Raw genomic sequence first — 22,222 nt, forward strand, 5'->3', positions numbered from 1 at the left:
TTAAGAAATCCACTCAGGGGAAAAGGAAAATATGAAAAGGGAAATTGCCTGCACATCATTTTCAGTGGTGGATGTTTCAGTTTTCTTTGTGGCAGTACTGGCTCTTTTGTGTGCAAGTGGAATATTTGGGGGGGGGGGGGGTGGAGCAGGAGAGGACAAGTCACTGTGGGCTCAAGGTGCCCAAAGCTAACCCGAGTGCAAGTCAAGATTTTTTTTTTTCCCCGAACAAATAGACAGCGGATGAAAAGATGTCCTATTATCATCATTTGTTTCTCTTGGGACAGAAGAAGGGAAGTCTTCTCTGATACTAGGGTATTGGTAATGAAGAGTCTGAACTTATTCCATAAAATTGATTTGATGGTTCTGAAGATTGGAAAGTTTCTGCAAGTAGAAAAAGAAAGAATCCAAGCCATGCCTCAAAAGTGGCCTCAAAAGTGGACTAGTTAGTGACACTGAGGCAGAGAATAAACTCCCTTGCTGCTTGCCACAGCTCCATCAAAGGGACACATACAGGGAAAAAACAAACAAAACCAAAGCTAAATAATATTATCAGGGCATTTTCTTCCAAGATTAAAAATGTGCTCGCACAGCAAGAAAACAAACTTTAAGACTATGTAATGGTGCCACCTGGTGACCCCTGCCATAACAAAAATTATATATTACTGATAAAACTTTATAATACTTACAGTTTTTAAATGTGAATGGATTAGTACAACAGTGTTTTAAAGACCATTCATTTATGAAATATGAACATTACCTTTCAGAATAATTCGGAAACCTGCTCTCAACATCTGTAGACATACAACTCATTCTTTGATCTCTCTGATTGTTGCAGCTGAAAGATTTCTCAAGGGAGCAAAGTTTTTCTGATTGAATGCTTCTTTTTGGTGAGGTGACCCCACAGGAATCTGAACCATCTTTTTGGGCCAAATCCACTTCAGCCTTTAATTTATTTTAGAATAGCAAAAATATTAATATTAATTATGATATTTTTAAAGAATAAAAAAGCATTCAGAGTTATTATCCATAAATTAATCCCAATCAGAACTTCTTTCTAAAGGCTTTAAGCATCCTACGGTAACTAGTCATTGCTGCTATTCCTTCAATAAAGACAAGGCAACATCTAGGACGGGGTTCTCAAACTGGGGGTCATGACCCCTCAGGGGTTTGTGAGGTCATTACATGGGGGTTGCAAGCTGTCAGCCTCCACTTCCAAACCCCACTTCGCCTCCAGCATTTATAATTGTGTTAAATATTTTTTTAAATGTGTTTTTGATGTATAAGGGGGGGTAGGGGTTGCACTCAGAAGCTTGCTGTATGAAAGGGGTCACCAATACAGAAGTTTGAGAACCACAGCGGAAGATAAAAAACATCCAGTACTCTCCTTTTTGATCAGTTACTAGAGGTCTCCGAATGAAAACATGGCAACAACAAACAATCTGTAGTACATTTAAAATGCCTGTGCATTCTAAACATCGAATGTCATGAAAATATCTGAAATTTCAAAATGTCTTTAGTTTTTACGTAAAGAAACAGGATAAATCTTACCATTTGCTTAATAAACATCTAGGCATTTGTTCTGTTTTCCTGAGTGGTTTATATTAAATTGTAAGTATCACGCATAAGGATACAAAAAAGATTTAATTCATGCCTAGTATGTGGGTTTATTAGCCTACTTAAGCACTTTCTTCATAAAAGCTGCAGGTAAAAGACGGGTATCAATAAGCATAAACAAAAAGATCTCAGTAAAATTCTCACTTCTGGAGAGAGATGTACATCAGAATCCCTATGTGGTAAAGGGCTCTCCTCTGCTTTTCCTGTTTCCCCTTCAACTGGAGCAGTAACTTTTTCTTCCACTGGCTCTTCTTTCTTGCCATATGCCCTTCCCAGGTTTGGTCTAGCCCTCTGGAACCAACTCCTCATTAGCTGTGCTGGTTTGATAGCACATGGCTTATCTTCTTGGGAACTGTATTTTTCAGTGCCAATGATTTAAAAACAGAAAATGTCACATGGTTACATTTAATGGAACCTGTTACTGTACCCGTTAATAGATTTTTTTTTAAATCAATACTTATACAAAAAAGAGTTACACATTTTTTCATGCTGTGCCTTTTGGTTTAAGATCAGGAAAATGTGCTTCTTTAGTATTTAGAGTTTCCAGTTTTCAGCATTTGGGGAGTAACATAGCCAAAGCCCAGTGTCAAGATTTTTCTGATTATTATTTTTCTGCTGTGTCTCATACACATCACTACTGGCTATTTTCATACTAGTAGGAAATAGCCCAAGCCAGAAAGAAGCAGTGTGAAGGGGATCAACAAATTCTGGCTTTCTAGATACCTAATTTCCAGAATTTAAATATTTAAATCCTGGCTACGCTTGTGTGACAATACTTCTACCTGAACATATCAGTTATATGCAAACCCTTTTTTGATTCTAAGGGTTATGGGTGAGAAGGCATCATAACTTGGTCTTAAATTGTGATGCTAACAATACTTCATGTTAATTCATAATGTCTACTAACAACATTAAATTGCAATTGTAAGTAGAAACTAACAACAAAAGTGTGCCTTATGCGTCTTAATTTGAAAATAAGATGTAAACGAATCCACGTATTGCTCCTGTGATGAGAAAGGTTGCAATATTGCCAATAAAAATGTAGAGTGTTTGAAATGTGCAATGATTTAAAAAGCACCAGAACGAAACAAGCACTCCAAAATTTATTTTGTTAGTCCAATCCCTTTGCTTGTATTTGGCCAGGATTTAAGAACCCCAATACCTAAGGTTAATTAGTGCCCTGTTATTTCATTTTTAATATACAGGTGCATCAATAACAAGAAGGGAAAGTGAGGGCATTTCATTATAGCTACTCTGGTTCCAGTGGTACTCAGATTAGGTTTTTAATCTTTCTGAATTTCTTATAAATATAAGAGAAGAGGTAACAAAGGAGTAAAAATTAAGGGCAGGAGCAAGATATTTGAAAGATGGTGCGTCTCTAGAATCCCACCATTACTACTTTACTTCCCTCTCCTCTCCCCCAATCAAGACATGTGTCAAGCCAATAGATTCCCCTTGCCTGTGGGTGCTAGAAAAATGTGACTTCCTCTGGAATCCCCAAAAGGAACAGACACATGCATTGTTCCCTGGCTCCAAGGATAGAATATGTTGCCTTGCAAATGCTGGCAAAGGCTAAGAAGTTGTTTTAAAGAATTAGTGTTTCTGCAATGTTAAAAAAGTTTGTAGAATTTCTTGTGGTTTGAAAAAAGATCTATTTAAAGAAAGTATTTTTGGAGGTACTCTTTTTCTATAAAAGAGGCATAAAATTGTTGGAGATCTAGCTATTTTAGTTATATATGTAATCAGGAACTTGAATTTTTCTGTTGCTAGCAACACTAATATCACCAGGGAAACCAGTAACCAAATACATATTGAGTACTTGCATTCACCTAGACTAATAACATAAGAATACATTGGGTCAGAGGAAACAAATAAGGACTTTGCCATTAACAATACTGGAAATCTTATCTGAAAAACATGCAAGTATTAATGTTTTAGACATTTATATGCATTTGGAAAAAACTACCTCCAGGAAGACAAAACTTGGTAGGAAAGAACTTTGAATTCAAATATATTCAAGACAGCCCCACAGAGAAATAATATCAAGCACCTGGGCTCAACTAAAGAAAGCCATAGAATGAAAATGTTAGATGCTAGCACTGAAATAAAGGACCAGAGAGAATTGGAAAACATTGGGAAGAAAGGTACTGATACATGCACAGGGATCTCATTTGTACAATAGGTAAATGTTTGCATGAAAAGCTTTCAAACTTGTTTCCTAAAATTCAACTCACCTGCTTTGTTCATCTAACACATTTTGGTAAACATCAGGCACTGGAGAGTCTCTATCTGGTGTCTGTTTCTCACAACCCAACAACATATCTCCTGAAGCTTCAGAAGACACAGCTTCATTTTCACCCTTTGACTTGTGCTGAAAATATAACTATCATCATGTACAGCAAACAAGTACTAAAATGTCCCATGTTTTAAAATAGGATTGCATTTTATAAGGTTCTCTCTGTAAATATGAAAATCAAAACTATTTGAGCATGTAATTCCATTAATGGGCAGGCAGAAAAACCATCATAGGACAGAATTTTAAAATCTGAGTGCTCACAGGTAGGCATCTAAATCCATATTTAGGCACTTTAGGGGATTTAAGAGCTTAACTATAGACACCCAAGTCTGAAAGTTTTGGGCATGCTGTTTTACACTTAGTGCCTTTCAGAGTATTTCATTGCAAGTTATAAAACCTAAGAATCAGTAAATAAAATGCAGCTAAATATCCTTTACTTTACAGATGCTTAAACAGAGGTGGGAAGGTGCTAAGTGACTTGCCTAAGGTTACCCAGCTTATGGTAAAGTAAGCAGGCATAGTCTTACTTCTATGGCAGAAGTGCTGTGCCACAAAAAGCTTAAAAATAGAATGTAGCTTTGTATGTAAGAACTGATAGTTTCCTGCTGTTCCTTCCTTGCCTCTCTGGCCTCCCTCACTTAGTTTCCCCAACATGGAGTTTATTTAATCAGGAAGGATGATGCAAAACCCTTATTTTTAAGTAGTTGATATGAGCCCAGCCAAGAGTTACTTGATTGTGCCTTATCTTTCCCTCTATTGCAAATCCAACCAAAACCATACCCTTCGTTTTCCATAATAAGGCTTTTATTTATTAAAAATAAATAGATTTTAAAGAGCTCATTGTTGTAATGTCTGTAATAGCTCAACCTGGTAAGGGTTTACCATATTATACCCTCTAAGCTTCAATCTGTTCACTACTTAACTGCTGCATTATACTCCTTTTTGAGAAGTTAAATATTAAATGTCTTGAAGTGGTTTACTTGTACTATAACTTACTACAGTGGAGGGGATGCCAGCAGATTCATCTTTTTGCAGAGTTGATTGCTCAGCTTCAGTCTTTTTTTCAGTTTCATCCTTTTCTGTTGCTCGTGTTTCTCTCTTTCCAACTGCCCTTCCTATGTTTGGCTTGGGCCTCTGGAATCGGCTCCTCACTAGCTGGGCTGGCTGAAGAGAGGCTGGTTTACTTTCTCCTTGAGAGATGTGTTTGCTGTGGAGCCTGCGAAAAAAACAACATGATATCTGAAATCCTCTGTAATGCAGAGACATAATACTAGTATTCATAGGTCAGCTACATCTGTATCAATAAAGTCTTTCTGTTCTGTTTTTCTTTAACAGTGCAGATGTTAAATTTTAAACAAATACGATAGCACAGTGGTTCTCAACTGGGGGGCCGTGAACAGGTTTCAGGGGGCCACCAAGCAGGGCCAGCATTAGACTTGCTGGGGCCCTCGGTAGAAAGCCAAAGCCCCACCGCATGGGGCTGACGCCCATGGCCCTGAGCACCGCCACACGGGCCTGAAGCTGAAGCCTGAGCAATGTAGCTTTGCAGGGGCCCCTGTGGCATGGGGCACCAGGTAATTACCGGGCTTGTTATCCCCTAACGCCAGCCCTGGCTTTTATATGCAGAAAACCAGTTATTGTGGCACAGGTGGGCCGTGGAGTTTTTATAGCATGTTGAGGGGCCTCAGAAAGAAAAAGGTTGTGAACCTCTGCCATAGCAGATAGTAATTTGAACAAAAAAACTGCAGTTTCTCCTCACCTCAGCAGAAATTTTGCAGAAGAGCATTAGAGAAGCCTCATTACCTCCGTGCATCCATGATAGAATTAAGTTGTCTTAGGTATTAGCTTTGTTTGCAGTGATTTTCTACAGGTCTCCGATAGAAACTCACTAATTTGCTTTTGTGTTATAGCTTAAGTACACCTCAGAAATGAAGGGTGTTCATAAGTCTGAAATGTTCATAACTCTGAACAAAACATTCTGGTTGTTCTTTCAAAAGATTGCAACTGAACATTAACTTAATACAGCTTGAAACTTTATTATGCAGGAAGAAAAATGCTGCTTTTAACCATTTTAATTTAAATGAACAGGAGCGGCTAACGGGAGTTTTCCAAGGGAGTTCTCCAGGGGGAATGTGAGCAGGGGCTAGAACGCAACATTCTGTAAACTTAAAAGCCAAAAACACTCCCTTGATATAAACAAAACAAAAAAATAAAGGAACCAGCTGCAGGAGTAAAAAGAGAATGCAGGCAGAAGTCCAGCAACAGAGTGGCGGCTACCCAATTTATTGCACCCAATGCAGCATGTATGATTACCTGCCCTTTGGGCAGGTAGCATAAGTGTGCATTCGGTGCAAGGAGTTCCTGGCCCTCAGAGACCATGTACGGGCTTCAGAGACCAGAATGGCTGAACTGGAGGAGCTGAGGGAGACAGAAAGATGGATAGATGAGACTTTCCAGGACACAGTAGAACAGTCCCACCCCCAGTGAAGCCTCTGTTCTGAAGCCTCTGTTCTGTTGAGGAGGATGAAAATCCCAGGGGAGGAAAGCATCTAACTGGAGCAGAGGGAAACAATCCCATAGTTGGGACCCTCCTTCCAGATGATGTTGTGGTATCCTCTTGCACTGAGGATACCTCTCTGGGGGAGGGAACTCCAGCGATTGGAAAGAGACGGGTATTAGTAATGGGCAATTCGATTATTAGAAACAGAGATAGCTGGGTTTCCAATGGGCGGGAGAACCGTATGGTGACTTGCCTGCCTGGTGCGAAGGTTGCAGATCTCGAGACATCCAGATAGACTTATGTGTAGTGCTGGGGAGGAGCCGGTGGTCGTGGTACATGTAGGTACTAATGACATAGGGAAGGATAGGCGCTACTATGTAGGAGACTAAAATCCAGGACCTCCATGGTAGCATTCTCTGAGATGTTCCCAGTTCCATGCGCAGGGCCAATTAGACAGGCAGAACTGCAGAGTCTCAATGCGTGAATGAGACGATGGTGTAGGGGTTTAGAATTATTAGGAACTGGGGAAACTTTTGGGAAAGAGGGAGCCTGTACAGGAAGGATGGGCTCCACCTAAACCAAAATGGAACCAGATTGCTGGCACTTAAAGATTAAAAAGGTCATAGAGCAGTTTTTAAATTAAGAGCTGGGGGAAAGCCAACAGCTGCAGAGGAACACATGATTTGGGTATCCCTTAGGGGAGGATCCATTACAGAAAATCTCTATGTCCTAGTGAGGATGAGAGGATGGAAAATGATAAAATACAAGCAGGGTCTGATCAGAAATAGTCAAATAAAAAAGAGTCCCATTCAATTACATTGTGCAATGGCAGACAGCTAAAAGGAGACAAGTTTTTAAAGTGCTTATATACCAATGCTAGAAGTCTAAATAACAAAATGGGTGAACCAGAGTGCCTTGTATTAAATGAGGATATTGATATAATAGGCATCACAGAAACTTGGATGAGGATAATCAATGGGATACAGTAATAACAGGGTACAAAATATATCAGAAGGACAAAACAGGCTGTGCTGGTGGAGAGAGGCATTATATGGGAAAGAAAGCATAGACTCAAATGAAGAAAAATCGTAAATGAATCAAACTGTACCATAGAATCTCTATGGATAAAAATTCCATGCTCTAATAATAAGAATATAACGGTAGGGATATATTACCAGCCACCTGACCAGGATGGTGATAGAGACAATGAAATGCTCAGGGAGATTAGAGAGGCTATTAAAATAAAAAAAAAATAATAATGGGCCATTTCAATTATCCCCATATTGACTGGGTACGTCACCTCAGGATGGGATGCAGAGAAAGTTTCTTGACACATTAAATGACTGCTTCTTGGAGCAGCTGGTCCTGGAACCCACCAAAGGAGAGGCAATTCTTGATTTAATCTTAAGTGGAGCACAGGATCTGGTCCAAGAGGTGAATATAGCTGGACCACTTGGTAATAGTGACCATAATATAATTAAATTTAATATCTCTGTGGCAGGAAAAACACCACAATGGCCAACACTGTAGCATTTAATTTCAGAAAGGGGAACTGCACACAAAATGAGGAGGTTAGTTAAACAGAAATTAAAGGTACAGTGCCAAAAGTAAAATCTCTGCAAGATGCGTGGAAACCTTTTAAAGACACCAAAATAGAGGCTCAACTTCAATGTATACCCCAAATTAAAAAAACATAGTAAGAGAACCAAATTAAAAGCCACCATGGCTAAACAACAAAGTGAAAGAAGCAATGGCAGGAAAAAAAGGCATCCTTTAAAATGTGGAAGTTAAATTCTAGTGAGGAAAATAGAAAGGCGCATAAACACTGGCAAATGAAGTGTAAAAATACAATTAGGAAGGCCAAAAAAGAATTTGAGGAACAGTTAGTGAAAGACTCAAAAAGTAATAGCAATTTTTTTTTTTAAGTACATCAGAAGCAGGAAGCCTGCTAAACAACCAGTGGGGCCACTGGATGATTGAGGTGCTAAAGGGGCACTCAAGGACAATAAGGCTATTGCGGAGAAACTAAATGAATTTTTTGCATCGGTCTTCATGGCTAAGGATGTGAGGGAGATTCCCAAACCTAAGCCATTCTTTTTAGATGACAGATCTCAGGAACTGTCCCAGATTGGGGTATCATTAGAGGAGGTTTTGGAACAAATGATACATTAAACACTAATAAGTCACCAGGACCAGATGGTATTCACCCAACAGTTCTGATGGAACTCCAATGTGAAATTGCAGAACTACTAACTGTAGTCTGTAACCTACCATTTAAGTCAGTTTCTGTACCAGATGACTAGAGGATAGCTAATCTGATGCAAATTTTTAAAAAGGGCTCCAGAGGTGATCTCAGCAATTACAGGCTGGTACCGGGCAAACTGGTGGAAACTATAGTAAAGAACAAAATTGTCAGACATGTAGATGAGCATAATTTGTTGGGGAAGAGTCAACATGGCTTTTGTAAAGGGAAATCATACCTCACCAATCTACTAGGATTCTTTGAGGGGGGTCAACAAGCATGTGGACAAGGGGGATCCTGTGGATGTAGTGTACTTAGATTTTCAGAAAGCCTTTCACAAGGTCCCTCACCAAAGGCTCTTATAGAAAGTAAGCTGCCACAGGATAAGAGGAAAGGTGCTCTCACGGACTGGTTAAAAGATAGGAAACAGGATAGGTACAAATGATCAGTTTTCAGAATGGAAAAAGGTAAATAGTGGTGTCCCCCAGTGGTCTGTACTGGGACCAGTCCTATTCAACATATTCATAAATGATCTGGAAAATGGGGTAAACAGTGAGGTGGCAAAATTTGCAGATGATACAAAATTATTAAAGATAGTTAAGACCCAGGCAGACAGCGAAGAGCTACAAAAGGATCTCTCAAAACTGGGTGAGACTGGGCAACAAAATGGCAGATGAAATTTATTGTTGATAAATGCAAAGCAATGCACATTGGAAAGCATAATCTCAACTATACATATAAAATGGTGGGGTCTAAATTAGCTGTTACCACTCAAGAAAGATCTTGGAGTCATTGTGGATAGTTCTCTGAAAACCTCCACTCGGTGTGCAGCGGCAGTCAAAAAAGCAAACAGAATGCTGGGAATAATTAAGAAAGGGATAGATAAGAGGACAGAAAATATCATGCTGCCTCTATATAAATCCATGGTATGCCCACATCTTGAATACTGTGTTCAGATATGGTCGCCACATCTCCAAAAAGATATATTGGAATTGGAGAATGTTCAGAAAAGGGCAACAAAAATTATTAGGGGTATGGAACGGCTTCCGTATGAGGAGACTTGGACTTTTCAGCTTGGAAAAGAGATGACTAAGGGGAGATATGATAGAGGTCTATAAAATCATGACTGGTGTAGAGAAAGTAGATAAGGAAGTGTTGTTTACTACTTCTCATAACACATGAACTAGGGGTCACCAAATGAAATTAATAGGCAGCAGGTTTAAAACAAAAGGAAGTATTTCTTCACAAACTCACAGTCAACCTGTGAAACTCCTTGCCAGAGGATATTGTGAAGGCCAAGAGCATAACATGGTTCAAAAAAGAACTAGATAAATTCATGGAGGATAGGTCCATCAATGGCTATTAGCCAGGATGGGCAGGAATGGTGTCCCTAGCCTCTGTTTGCCAGAAGCTGGGAATGAGTGACAGGGAATGGATCACTTGATGATTACCTGTTCTGTTCATTCCCTCTGGGACACCTGGCACTGGCCACTGTTGGAAAACAGCAGACTGACCTATATGGACCTTTGGTCTGACACAGTAGGGCCATTCTTATGAAACAAGCACAGAAACCATTTCCTTGCTTTATCTAAATAAATAAATAAATAAAAGCAAAGTTTCAGTAGTTTATGTTTAACACAGTACTGTACTTTGCTTTATTTTGGTCCCTGCTGCCTGATTGCGTATTTCCAGTTCCACATGAGGTATGTGGTTGACAAGTCACTTCATAACTCTAGTGTTCATAACTGAGGTTCTACTGTACATCCAATTTTCATGAAAATGCTGAGGTAAGTCATTCCACTGAAGATATCACATTTACCACCCTGAGGTTAATATATACTCATTCTAAGTGCAGGGTAGAAATAATTCAATTAGAGGACAGTTCAGCATTTACTATGCAAAAATAAAAAAGTTCGATGTAAAGAGGTACATCTAGCTAATTTATTTAGCCAGTTGAAAACCTGGAGACTGATTTCGTTTTGTAACTCCCTCACTCTTATTTTCAGGAAATAAAACAAAGGAACAGAACCTTTACCTGGCAGCAACAGCTGAAGTCTTCTCCTGGTTATCTGCAGATGGAAGAGACACATTTTGTTCACCACTCTCAGATCCTGAAAGCTTCTTAGGGGACTGAAGGCTTATTGGGGTTGCAAATACTTCTTGAGAGTCTGCAGAGTCTTCTTTTTCTAATGGCTGACAGGATGGCAAGACTTCACATTTTGCTGCTTTCTAAAAGACACATTAAGAGTGTAAACATCTGAACTAAAACACTCAAATATATTATGCTACACAACTGAAAAAAATACTTATAATTTAAGCAGAAGAGACAAAGTTCATTAAGATTACTATTAAACATTGTCTGAATTTTTCCCTGGCTGTCCAGTGTCCACAAATGAAGAGCCCCAATTTTTGCCCAATACTGAGACATACAGAAATTTAAATGTCTGTCAGCAAGAACTGGCATGGGGCCCAACACAACAGGTTAATATTAGAGTCCTGTACTTCAGGGGAATGAGCCATGTCTGCTTTAAAACTGAACTGGAGATTACTGTGGATTATTTCTTTGATATTTTACGATAGCACTTTTGTTTCTGAGCTGAGTGGACTTCTGAGCAGAGGGAATGGTGAGAATGAAGACAGACACCTGGACTGCTAATGATGGAAAATAACTGACTATTTGAACTATTACTCTGCCACAGAAGGCTTGTTCTTCACAGTACATTTTCATACAGTACTACATGAAAATTTTTATTTTTCTAAGCTTTTACAGGTTTCCTGGTTCAACAAGGATAAACTTCTATGTAAAAATTCTGCCAATGTTTTTCCTCAGTTGCACCTAAATAATGCACATAAATGCAGCTTTTCAAAGACACCCCCAAAGTCTCCACTCTAATTTAAAAAAATCCAAACTTACATCTAGGTCAGGAAGCATGCTGCATTTACTGTCACACTGTGTCAAACTGTTGTCTTTTTCAGTGCTGTCCTCTGATACATCTTTATCCACTCCTGGAACTTCCCCTCCTCCAGCTTCCTTTCCTAAATTTGATTTTGGCCTCTGAAATTGATTCCTCAATAGATGTGTTGTCTGAACAGCCACTTCTTCTTGCTGAGAACTTCTTGCATCTCTGTTAAACCAAAGAAAATATGTAAAGAAGCAATATGGCAACAACCATATAGCCTAGGTCCCACACATGGTACAGCACTCAACAGTGCAACTGAAACTAACACAGGACCCTCTGTAAAACAGCCATTCCTCAATATAGTAGCTAAGCACGCAATCCACAGCTTCCAATTACTTAGGTTGTTGCCAAAGGTTAATAGGGATATGAGAAGGAAGCAAGCACATGACAAAACTATAAAATAATGGGCGGGCAAGCAAAGAGATGTCTTGCTAAAAGCAGCAACTTTTGGATTAATACAGCCCTGAGTCTTATTTTATGAGGAATGTGTCATTCACTACAAGTTTAACTGTCTCACAGCATCTAAAACCTCATATAAGATCTAAACCCAATTTTCAAAATGTGGCACCTCAATCTTAAAAGCAAGTTCATATTCCATATTTTAAAGTTCAAATGAGTACTTAGGTATTCGTAGGTAAGAACTGTATTGAAGTCTAGACCTACAGGTTCCGGGCATCCTATAAAAAATCTTTAAGTTTGAAAATTGGACTCACAATCCAAGATCCTTTTTTATAGCATTTACACTTTAAAGAGGGCTATTCAAGGAATTCTTTTAGGCTTTAAAAAGAAATAAAATGTATTAAAGGGGAACTAGTTATTAGCCATCTTGTCTGAAATCCTACTGCTTTCAGGTTTACTTTAAAAAATCCAACGTTAAAGTGATCTGTTAGATATGCTTAGTTAAAAATTAGTTTAATGTTTACTTTGATGATGCTAAATGTGAGTGCTGAATTTGAAGATTAATGTGTTAGTTCTGTGGAGACATCCAATGCTTCTGCATTTCCCCGTTCCTTAAACTTACCCTGTACCAAAATCTGAACCATCTTCCAAATCATCCACAGATAATGACTCCTTTTCTTGTTCACAACTCTCAGATCCCAAGAGTTTCTCTTGGGAATGCTGTTTTACATGCACTGAGACCACCTTCTCAGCTCCTGCAGTGGCTTCTTTTTCTGATATCTCAGACCACAGCAGGATGTCTTCATTACCTGTTGCATCCTAAAAGGAGCAACAATTTTCCTCATTAAAAAGATTTGAAAAAGCTCTTCTCTGTAGGAAGGAAAGTAATGAAAAATAACGTACGTTTTGCAAAAGCAATTTAACATTTAATATATCCTTAAACAAGCCTCCCCTCACTCAGAGGCACATCAAGTACTATCACTAGGTATTTGTAAAATAAAGAAAATGATTTAAGATTCCAAATCCTTAACATTTGTTTAGATTTAAAATATTACAAACTGTCTTTCATGTCTCTGAAAGATAGGAGTTTGGATTCTGTATTTCCCATTTTATAGCTGTTATCACAGACAAGGTAAGGAATGCAACTCGCGGCACTTAAATTCTTGGGATGTAATCTGCTGCTCCAGTAGAAACACAGAATCTCCAAGTGCTTGAATTCAGATCCTAACAAGTTTCAGGTCACCCTTAAAAGGCAAGGTGGCTACAAGCTACCACAGGAATTCTGTGGATTGCACTTTGACCATCACTGCTCTAAGACATCTACTTGGGCTCCAGATAATAATACAATGCATCTATGCAGCTGCAAAGAAGTCTTAGAGCTCAGATAAAAGAAACTTACACCTGTGGTGAGGAGTGCACCACTTTTGTTTTCACAATGTAGCAAACTCTTCACTGTTTCTCCAACTTCCATTTTTTCATCTTCTACATCTTTTGTTGTTGTTGATACTTCTTGCCTTCCAGCTGCCCTTCCTACATTTGGTTTTGGCCTCTGCATTCGACCTCTCATTAGTGGTGCTGGTTTAAGTACACTCTGTTTGCCACCTTCTTGTAAACAGGATATTTCTTTAGACCTGGAAAGGCACACATTCAAAATAACAATGTCCCAGATTTTAAATCTAACAGCGAATAGTTCTTTAGTTTGTTAACAACTATAGGCACACAGACACATTATTTATTGCAAATTTAATGAAAGTTAGAAATATATACTCTAGACTAAAATGGCATTTAACCCCACTAAAATGTAAGTTTGAAATGTTCAATTGCAAACATTTTTATAGAATGCATAGATAAACTCCATCCTCTGCCCTGCCATTATGAGACAGTTCATATTTTTAAGACAGCAATAAGCCTTCTGACATCCTTACTCCAAGCACATGATTACATTAGTATAATAAGATTGATGCATAGTTTTACAGAGAGCATAAAGTTTTAAAAAGCAACTAACATGTATAATCATCATCACTATATACCCTACACAGATTTTCACTTCTCTGACCAAAAGTTTGAGTATTTCTTCCTGCTACAATTTATTTATTCATCTTCCCATCTCTTCAAGTCTCCATATCCCTTATTGAGTCTTAAGAATTTGTTTCTTTTTTTACTACTCTACATCCTTCCTACAACATACACCACCACACAGGAGACACATTACACACATCATGATTCTGGCTGAGGAAGAAAAGTGCAAGAAACTATTAAAAAAAACCAACAGAATAACCTGCCCACACTATAGGAAATTTCTTCCCAGCCCTAGACAGTTTGCAGTTAGCTTGTGCCTTGAAACATGAGGAGTTATGCCAGATAATGTTACTTTAAGTGTGAATTTTCTTACCCTTGTAAATGTCAAATCCTGTTATTTTCTGTCATATAAAAATATAAGAAATGCATGATTGTAACTTGCTTTACACTTAACAATTCAATTCGTTTTCTTTGAAGTGACTAGCTTTTCCTTTAACTGTTTGGCATTTATCTTACCTGCACCTTGTAAATAGTCCACGAAATTTCATCTGAACAACAGTGACACTATCTGCTCCACTTATTAAAATGCAAGTTAGAAAAGACTGCCAAAAATATAACTTAAGAGCAAAAGCTTTTATATTCACTATTCCATGCAACACTATCAGAAAGGAGAAGGCAGGGAAAGAGCTGAAAATAGCAGGATACGTCTCCCTGCTCTGTAAATACTTACTGTGATTCAGTCTCTGATACCTTCCCATCTTTTTCTGTAGTTTCCCCTCTGGTACTGTCAGGTGTGTTACCTTGGTCAGTACTCTGCTGAAGAGTAGAAAATTAAAATGAAGAAATGTAACCTTTGCATGGCTATATGAAAGATGTAATAAACAGTCGTGTTAGAACTGATAATAGCTGAGCCTAAAAGATACCAGGTTTGTAGGTGAAGGTGTAGATATGTCCTACACAGCAGAGGACCTTAGTCACAGAAGACATCTTGAGGCCACTGCACTGTGAAATCTAATGGAAACTATGTCCAACATCTACCCTTTTAGATGGTATGCTCTTTGGGGCAGGGACCATCACTTACTGTAAGTTTGTACAGTGCCTAGCACAATCAAGCTCGCAACCTGATTTTGGCCTCTAGGTTCTACCACAATATAAGTGATAAATGTAGAAAAATCCATTACACAGATTGTTGACTGAGACTTCTGGTTACATTCAGCAACAAAAGGACAAACAACATAGATTATTAGGGTTTGGAAGGGACCTCAAGAGATCATCTAGTCCAACCCCCTGCTCAAAGCAGGACCAATCCCCAAATGGCCCCCTCAAGGATTGAACTCACAAACCTGGGTTTTGCAGGTCAATGCTCAAACCACTGAGCTATCCTCCCCCCCAACATGATTAGGTACAGAGGCTTATTTTTCTAGACACTTGACAAAATATAAATGTTTATCATTTCCAGTTAGTTTTGTTCTGCTAAATACCTTTTCAATTGCTCCCTCAGGCTCTTGAGGAGTTTTGTCCTTTCCTTCACCTTGGACAGGAGCGTCTCTCTTCCCAGATGCTCCTACTACATTAGGTTTAAATCGCTGCCGACGCCCTCTCATTGCTGCTTTTTCAGTAACAGCTTTTTCAGTTTCTCTACACAAGAAAAAAAAAGTATGGCATTCAGAATCAGCATTTGTGCCATTCAAGCCTATTTATGTCATCTCGGACATAAGAAAAGATGATTTTCAATGACCTGCACAATTTTCTTTATTAAAAAAGGATCTTAAATACAGTGTTGCCTTTGGGGTATTATTGGTTTTTTTGCATGTTTGTACATTTCTTTGACATGCAGAAGCTGCTTTTATCTGAAACACTACAGAAAATATTTGTAGTCAGTCTTTTGGCCCCTTCCACTAGCATTAGGTCTTCCAAACTCTGTAACAGAGTTACGTGGCTTACTCGCTATAGTTCCTGCTCCAATCTTCAGAAGCTAGGCATCAAGCTATGGAATGTGGGGAAGAATCAAAGTATATACCTTTATGAAAGTCTATTTTATCCCTGTGTAGTTTCAACTACTCCTCCCTGGACATCTTATCACTGAGTTTCCTCCCCGCCCCCAGTAAGGTTCAAATCATCATTGATAAAGCTTCAGAGTTAAAAAGAATGGTTTGGTATTGTATGAAGTCTGGCTCTCTTCAGCCTCCCAGGAGAGGAGTGCAACACTTCCATGGTATTGCCATTCTATATTGTCCTGGGAAATCTAGAAGCCAAGTTAAGGATTCACACCTGTCTCCTCAATTTGCACTTGCATCATAGTTCATCAGACCAGCCTATGGAAGGACTACAACAGACCACTGTAGGCAATAAACTAGAAGACACTGCAGTAAACAGTTAAGAGTTAAAGTAAAGATGATATGATAAACTGATCTCTGCATACTCACTGGGATTCAGTCTCTAAGGCTTTGATCTCTCTTCCTGTGGTTTCATCTCTGGTGATTTCAGCTGTGTTACCTTCACCAGCTTCCATGATACACTGAATTAAAATAAAAAATATTTTTTTATATAGAGGACAGAGAGATGAGAGATAGAGCATTTGAGTCAAATCTGATTTGCAAAGTCAGTGGTCAGATGGGGTATAATGCAGCTACATTCCCACTGTATACCCCATAAGTATCCTGATTCGTTAACAGAAACCAAAAGCACCAACTAAACATGTCAGATCCTGGCCAGCATGGACTTTCAAGTGATCTCAGAGATCTTACCCATGATCAAGAAGCTTTGGTCATTGTCCCATCCCTGAAAATCCTTCAGCTAAATGTTGAAGGCCTCTCATCTGCTGAATGTTCTATTCTCCAGTCCCTAGCCTCCAAACATAAATGGACGTCATCTGCCTTCAGGAGACAAATCAACTCACTTTCTGCAGCTGCCTTAACACCACAGGTTATGACCTCGTGAGTTACCCTTTGCATAGCAAATGGGGCCATGCAACCCATGTTAGAGCAGATCTTGCTGGCATGGAACCACTCCAATCTAATTCGGATCTCTGATGTTGAGAGTATCATTTCAGAATGGCAAAAAGGTACATGCACCATAACCAAGCCTGCCCTCCCCCAAATATTATTCCTAAGCTCCCACAGCCTGACATGTTTTAAAAGCCAACACACTACCTGGAGAGATAGAGAGTCAGATCAAAATGGAGTCGACTTTTTGGACTGGGTTTCATTCTGTGGTCTTCACCTCATCCATGATCCAAACAGAGTACTTCTCATTCTCCCAGATGGAAGCAAGACTACTCCCCTGACCTCACCTGGATCACCATCACAGGCCATCACCTACTTCAAGCTATAAGCAGCATAATGAAAAACTTCCCACAGTCAACACAGTCTGATTTTTACCAAAGTTGGAGTAACCATACTTGTCATAAGCATCAATATTAACCCTTGCTGAAACTATCAGCAACCTGGCCCAGCTTCACACAATTCACACAACATCTCTACTGAAGCAACTTACATGCAGTTCACACAAAAAAATTTAAAAAGCTGCCACCAAGTAAATTCCAAGAGGTTGTTATAAGTAAGGCCCTACTTGAATTGCAGGATGATCTTCAAACAATTGCCGCTGAGCTGCACAGAAAATCATAGAAGAAAAATAATAATGGACCTTTATTAATAGTGGTAATCTGGAAAAAGCAAGAGTAAACCTATTTGTTTAAAAAAATTGCTGGAACAATATAAACACTCAAGTATTATGTTATGCCTGCTAATTTTGTTGATAGCCAGACATTTTGATGCAACTATATTACATTCATTTAAAAAAAAAAAAAAGGAACTGGTACAATATAAAATTCAGAAGACAAAATCATAAACACAACTGCTAAAGAAATCAAGTCCAGTCACTTTAGCCTTTTACGGTCATTGAATGTTAGTACAGTACTAACTGCAAACTCAAAACGTATGCAAAATTGTGGACTGTGCAAAGTAAGCTAATTAAAATCAAAATTGTGGTGGAGGCCTAATATTGCAGGATCCGCAATTTCAGCAATATCACAAATGAAGTAGGGCCTGAGTTATACAACCTATATTCCCTGCCTAGATGAGGAGTTTGCAGAATTCCTCAAGCAATGTGAAGACGTGGCAACCCAGACATCACCACACATCTTTTAGACAGCTTGAACACTTCTAGAAGAGCGAGATGGGAGCAATCTACCATGGAACTAAACATATCAAGAGACAACAGCAAAGCCTGGGCACTAATTAGAAAACTTGGTGCTGCTCAGAAGCATCCGGCACAGTGCCATTGTTCAGTCTCTCCAAATAGCATTGTTATCCCCCAGATAAATTCCGCAGAAGTGGATGAAGGACAGAAAGTTTGAAGGAGAGATAAAGAACAAATGGTGCAATACAAAGAGGGTATACCTGATGCTGAAAAAACCTCCAGCCTTTCACTGCAGATGAAATAGAATGGGCAATCAAAATACTGAAAACAGGTAAAGCCTGTGGGCTTGACAACAACTCCACCAAATTGCTGAAGAACAAGGGAAAATTAGCAGACAATGGCTACCCATGTTTCTAACTCGAGTCATCCAAAGAATAAAATACCCAAGATCTAGCAGAGAACAAAAGTAATAGCCCTGCCAAAACCTGAAAAAGCCCAGTGACTTGCAAAATTACTACTTCCACATCGTTTTGCTAAGTTGCATGTACAAATTACTTGAAAGAACCTTCCCAATCACTGCATTTTATCTTCGCAGTGATCTGCCTGGCAGTAAAGAACCAGGATTTCAGTCACATAGAAGAAGTCCCGAATGCTAACATGAAAGATATGGCTCATTGTAAAAGATGGAGACTTAAACCTATCATCAAAAAGACAGCATCCAGTTGCTTTCCTCTATACCACACAAAGGCCAACAAACAGCTCAATATCTTCCCAAATGGACACAGGCTGGACAATGACCCAAAGCCAGTGTATCTGGGTGTCACACTGGACCACATCTTGATTTCCCAGGAACGCCTTACTAAGATACTGCTGAAAATAAAAACAGCCAACAACCATATCAGCAAATTAGCTGGTTCTACCTTGGGAGCTAATGTACAGACAGACAAACTATGGGCTTGCCTTATGCTATTTTGTATAATAATAATAATAATAATAAATAAATAAAAAATAATAATTGGAGATATACCAATCTCCTAGAACTAGAAGGGACCTTGAAAGGTCATTGAGTCCAGCCCCCTGCCTTCACTAGCAGGACCAATTTTTGCCCCAGATCCCCAAGTGGCCCCCTCAAGGATTGAACTCACAACCCTGGGTTTAGCAGGCCAATGCTCAAGCCACTGAGCTATCCCTCCCCTCTCTCCAGTGTGGCTAAGCTCTTTTCATACAGGACTAACAGACACTCAGCTACATGAAACCATGCATATAATAGGTACCATTAACCTGGCCTGGGTGCTGGTTTTGTCCAATATCAACCCTCCTGACATTAGGTGACAAGTCACCTTGCAGAATCTGCACCTTAAGGTGCAAGACATGTCACATCTACCCCTATTTAAAAATGTGTTTAATCTACCAAGCCATCATCTCAGTTCAAGTCACTGCTTTGGGACAATCATAGAATCATAGAAGATTAGGGTTGGAAGAGACCTCAGAAGGTCATCTAGTCCAACCCCCTGCTCAAAGCAGGACCAATCCCCAGACAGATTTTTGCCCCAGTTCCCTAAATGGCCCCCTCAAGGATTGAACTCACAACCCTGGGTTTAGCAGGCCAATGCTCAAACCACTGAGCTATCCCTCCCCCCACAATTCCCCTAAGGAACCTCAATTTCACCTCCAGGTGCCAAGAACAAACTTCAAACATGGCCAATGACTATCTTGTGAGAGATCTACTAAGTCCATCCCCTGGTTTTGACATTCCATGCCCTCTTTGGATAAAGCTCAACTGCTTCAGATGTGAAATAATCAGATATGCTGCTAATCACTAAAACCAACACGCTTGACTGGATCATCTATGTATAAGCAATTGCTATACAAGTGGTCAGATGAGCCACAGAACAGGTCCCCAAGATTTAGGAAATCAACTTTTACATACAACACAAAATTGTTAGCATTTGCAATTAACATTGCTGCTCCCCACCATTTTTTCAGCCCCTTCCATAGGCTCTGGAGAAGAAATCTTGACCTCAGATTTCTCTTGGACTTCTGCTTCTGTCTTTCCAGATGCCCTTGCTAAGTTGGGTTTAGGTCTCTGCAGGCGTCCTCTCACAGATGGCTTTCCAGCAGCAGCTTTTTCAGTTTCCCTTAAGATACAAAAACAATAGCTTATAATATTCACAGCAAAGAAATCCAGTACTCTGTATGATCAAATATATCCTTCAAAAACATGTTACCTACATATTCCACACAATAAAACAGTAACTGACAGAAATCATTACTGTGTTCTATGCCATTTGTGGGTATGCTTTATTTCTTGAAAGTACAGAATCTTTTGTAAGTGTGTAAGGACACACTTCATAAGTTTACTGGTTTTCAGCACTGTATGGGGCCACACCTTTGAAGAGAATATTAGAAAATGTAACCGTTCCAGGGTGGATAAAAAATAGATTTTTTTTTAAAAATAAAATATTCTTTTTATGGTTATTTGAATTATTAGAAGTTTTATTTTTAAAAATAAACCTGTTTAAAATGAAATCGGAATTTAACACAAAATATGTTAAGGCCTAAACTGATAATCTCTTAAAACATTTAAGTATAAAATATGCTGAATCCATGAACCTCTATCAAAAACCTCAGAATTAAAGGCTGCTTTCCTATATAAAGAAAGAATCAGGTGGAAAACATCTAACTTTTGAGGTCAAGCTTTATAAATATAGCACAATAGGTCAGCCTAAGTAATTTAGGAGACTCTCTCATTTTCAAGAGACTTAGACAAGACTTTCACTGAGGCATATTCGAAAATTTTCTCAGGCTGACCTGAAATAATCAGTTTAATTGACTACATTTAATTCCTCTGTTCCTTTAATAAATAATTTAGTTGTAAATTTGAAACATGTTTTGGATACATAAACTTCTCTTATCAAAACATTTAAGGTTGCATTGTTTAATAAAAATAAGTTTTGTATACTGTTGTGTGTTTCATTAAATTCCAGTTACAACCCTAATGCAGCTTGACACAAAACATGAAAAAGGCAGTAGTCCCAGGCTGGAGACAGCAGAAGGAAGTTAGTATGCTGTAGTATGGCATAAAGATCAGGAGATCTGAATAGTACACTACTACATAGTAGCTTAATTCAATCCCCACCCCTTACTCATTCAGTGCTATTATCCTGACAATGAACCCCCAAGATCTTGGTATACTAAGGGCTTGTCTATACTAGCCGCAGGATCGGCGGGCAGCAATCGATCCACCGGGGCTCGATTTATCATGTCTAATATATAAGTGGTACTCCACCAGAGCGAGAGGCGCAGGCGGAGTAGACTGGAGAGCAACCCACCGCAGTGAAGACAGTCAGTAGCTCTAAGTTATTCACATAGCTGAAGTTGTGTAACTTAGATTGATTCCCCCCACCCCAGCCCTAAATTGCACAAGCTGTAACTCTCACTAAAACCAAAATAACCTGCTTGTCCCTATGCAACATTTTGAAGTTTACTATAAGCGCCATTCTTTGGCAACAGAAACTTATATTTGAAGTATTTTTAAAATAAATAAAGAGAAACAAAAGATCACCTGCTGTGCCGTGTGAACAGATACCTACCCACCCCCAAATTAGAGAAATATAGATTTAACTCTCAGTGGACTACTAGTGCTAGGCAGAACAACTACTCACATTGTTTCAGATTTAGAATCATGGCTTTTTCCTGCTGTACTTTTCTTTTCATCTGGTTTATATAAATCACATACTTCATTGTTCTATGTGGAAACAAAGTAATATTTAGAACTCCTGATTCCTGCAATAGTGAAGAAACTCTTGCTACAAGACAGTTAAATATTGGTGTCAAATGAAAGTGAACACAAGGCTTTTTTTTAATCTTTCAGTTAAATCAAGTGAGTGAGATTCTAGTACCAATTTTAACTATTGTTGGCTGTAGGCTTTAAATCTTTCTACCAGAGATCACTAGGCATTATTGCAAAAAGCAAGAATGATAAAAGGAATTATTCTTGATCAACAGATATGGCAAAATATAAAGTCTACCTATTATATAAGAACAAAAGC

General features: G+C 38.9%; 1 protein-coding gene across 1 annotated transcript in view; it reads right to left on the reverse strand.

Moving 5' to 3' along the window:
* Positions 1-22,222, reverse strand: part of BDP1 (B double prime 1, subunit of RNA polymerase III transcription initiation factor IIIB) — an 80,794-nt gene that overhangs the window by 40,197 nt on the left and 18,375 nt on the right. Inside the window, exons 13-25 of the mRNA XM_045021813.1 lie at positions 21,836-21,918; positions 20,146-20,308; positions 16,457-16,548; positions 15,512-15,668; positions 14,761-14,846; positions 13,411-13,642; positions 12,634-12,830; positions 11,567-11,777; positions 10,688-10,881; positions 4,907-5,126; positions 3,849-3,985; positions 1,759-1,966; positions 758-942 (exon numbers count right to left, since the gene is read on the reverse strand). Of these exons, the coding sequence (XP_044877748.1) occupies positions 758-942; positions 1,759-1,966; positions 3,849-3,985; positions 4,907-5,126; positions 10,688-10,881; positions 11,567-11,777; positions 12,634-12,830; positions 13,411-13,642; positions 14,761-14,846; positions 15,512-15,668; positions 16,457-16,548; positions 20,146-20,308; positions 21,836-21,918 (2,165 nt within the window). The remainder of the gene's footprint in view (positions 1-757; positions 943-1,758; positions 1,967-3,848; positions 3,986-4,906; positions 5,127-10,687; positions 10,882-11,566; positions 11,778-12,633; positions 12,831-13,410; positions 13,643-14,760; positions 14,847-15,511; positions 15,669-16,456; positions 16,549-20,145; positions 20,309-21,835; positions 21,919-22,222) is intronic.

Source organism: Mauremys mutica, chromosome 6 (assembly GCF_020497125.1).
Source record: "Mauremys mutica isolate MM-2020 ecotype Southern chromosome 6, ASM2049712v1, whole genome shotgun sequence".
Taxonomy (NCBI): Eukaryota; Metazoa; Chordata; order Testudines; family Geoemydidae; genus Mauremys; species Mauremys mutica.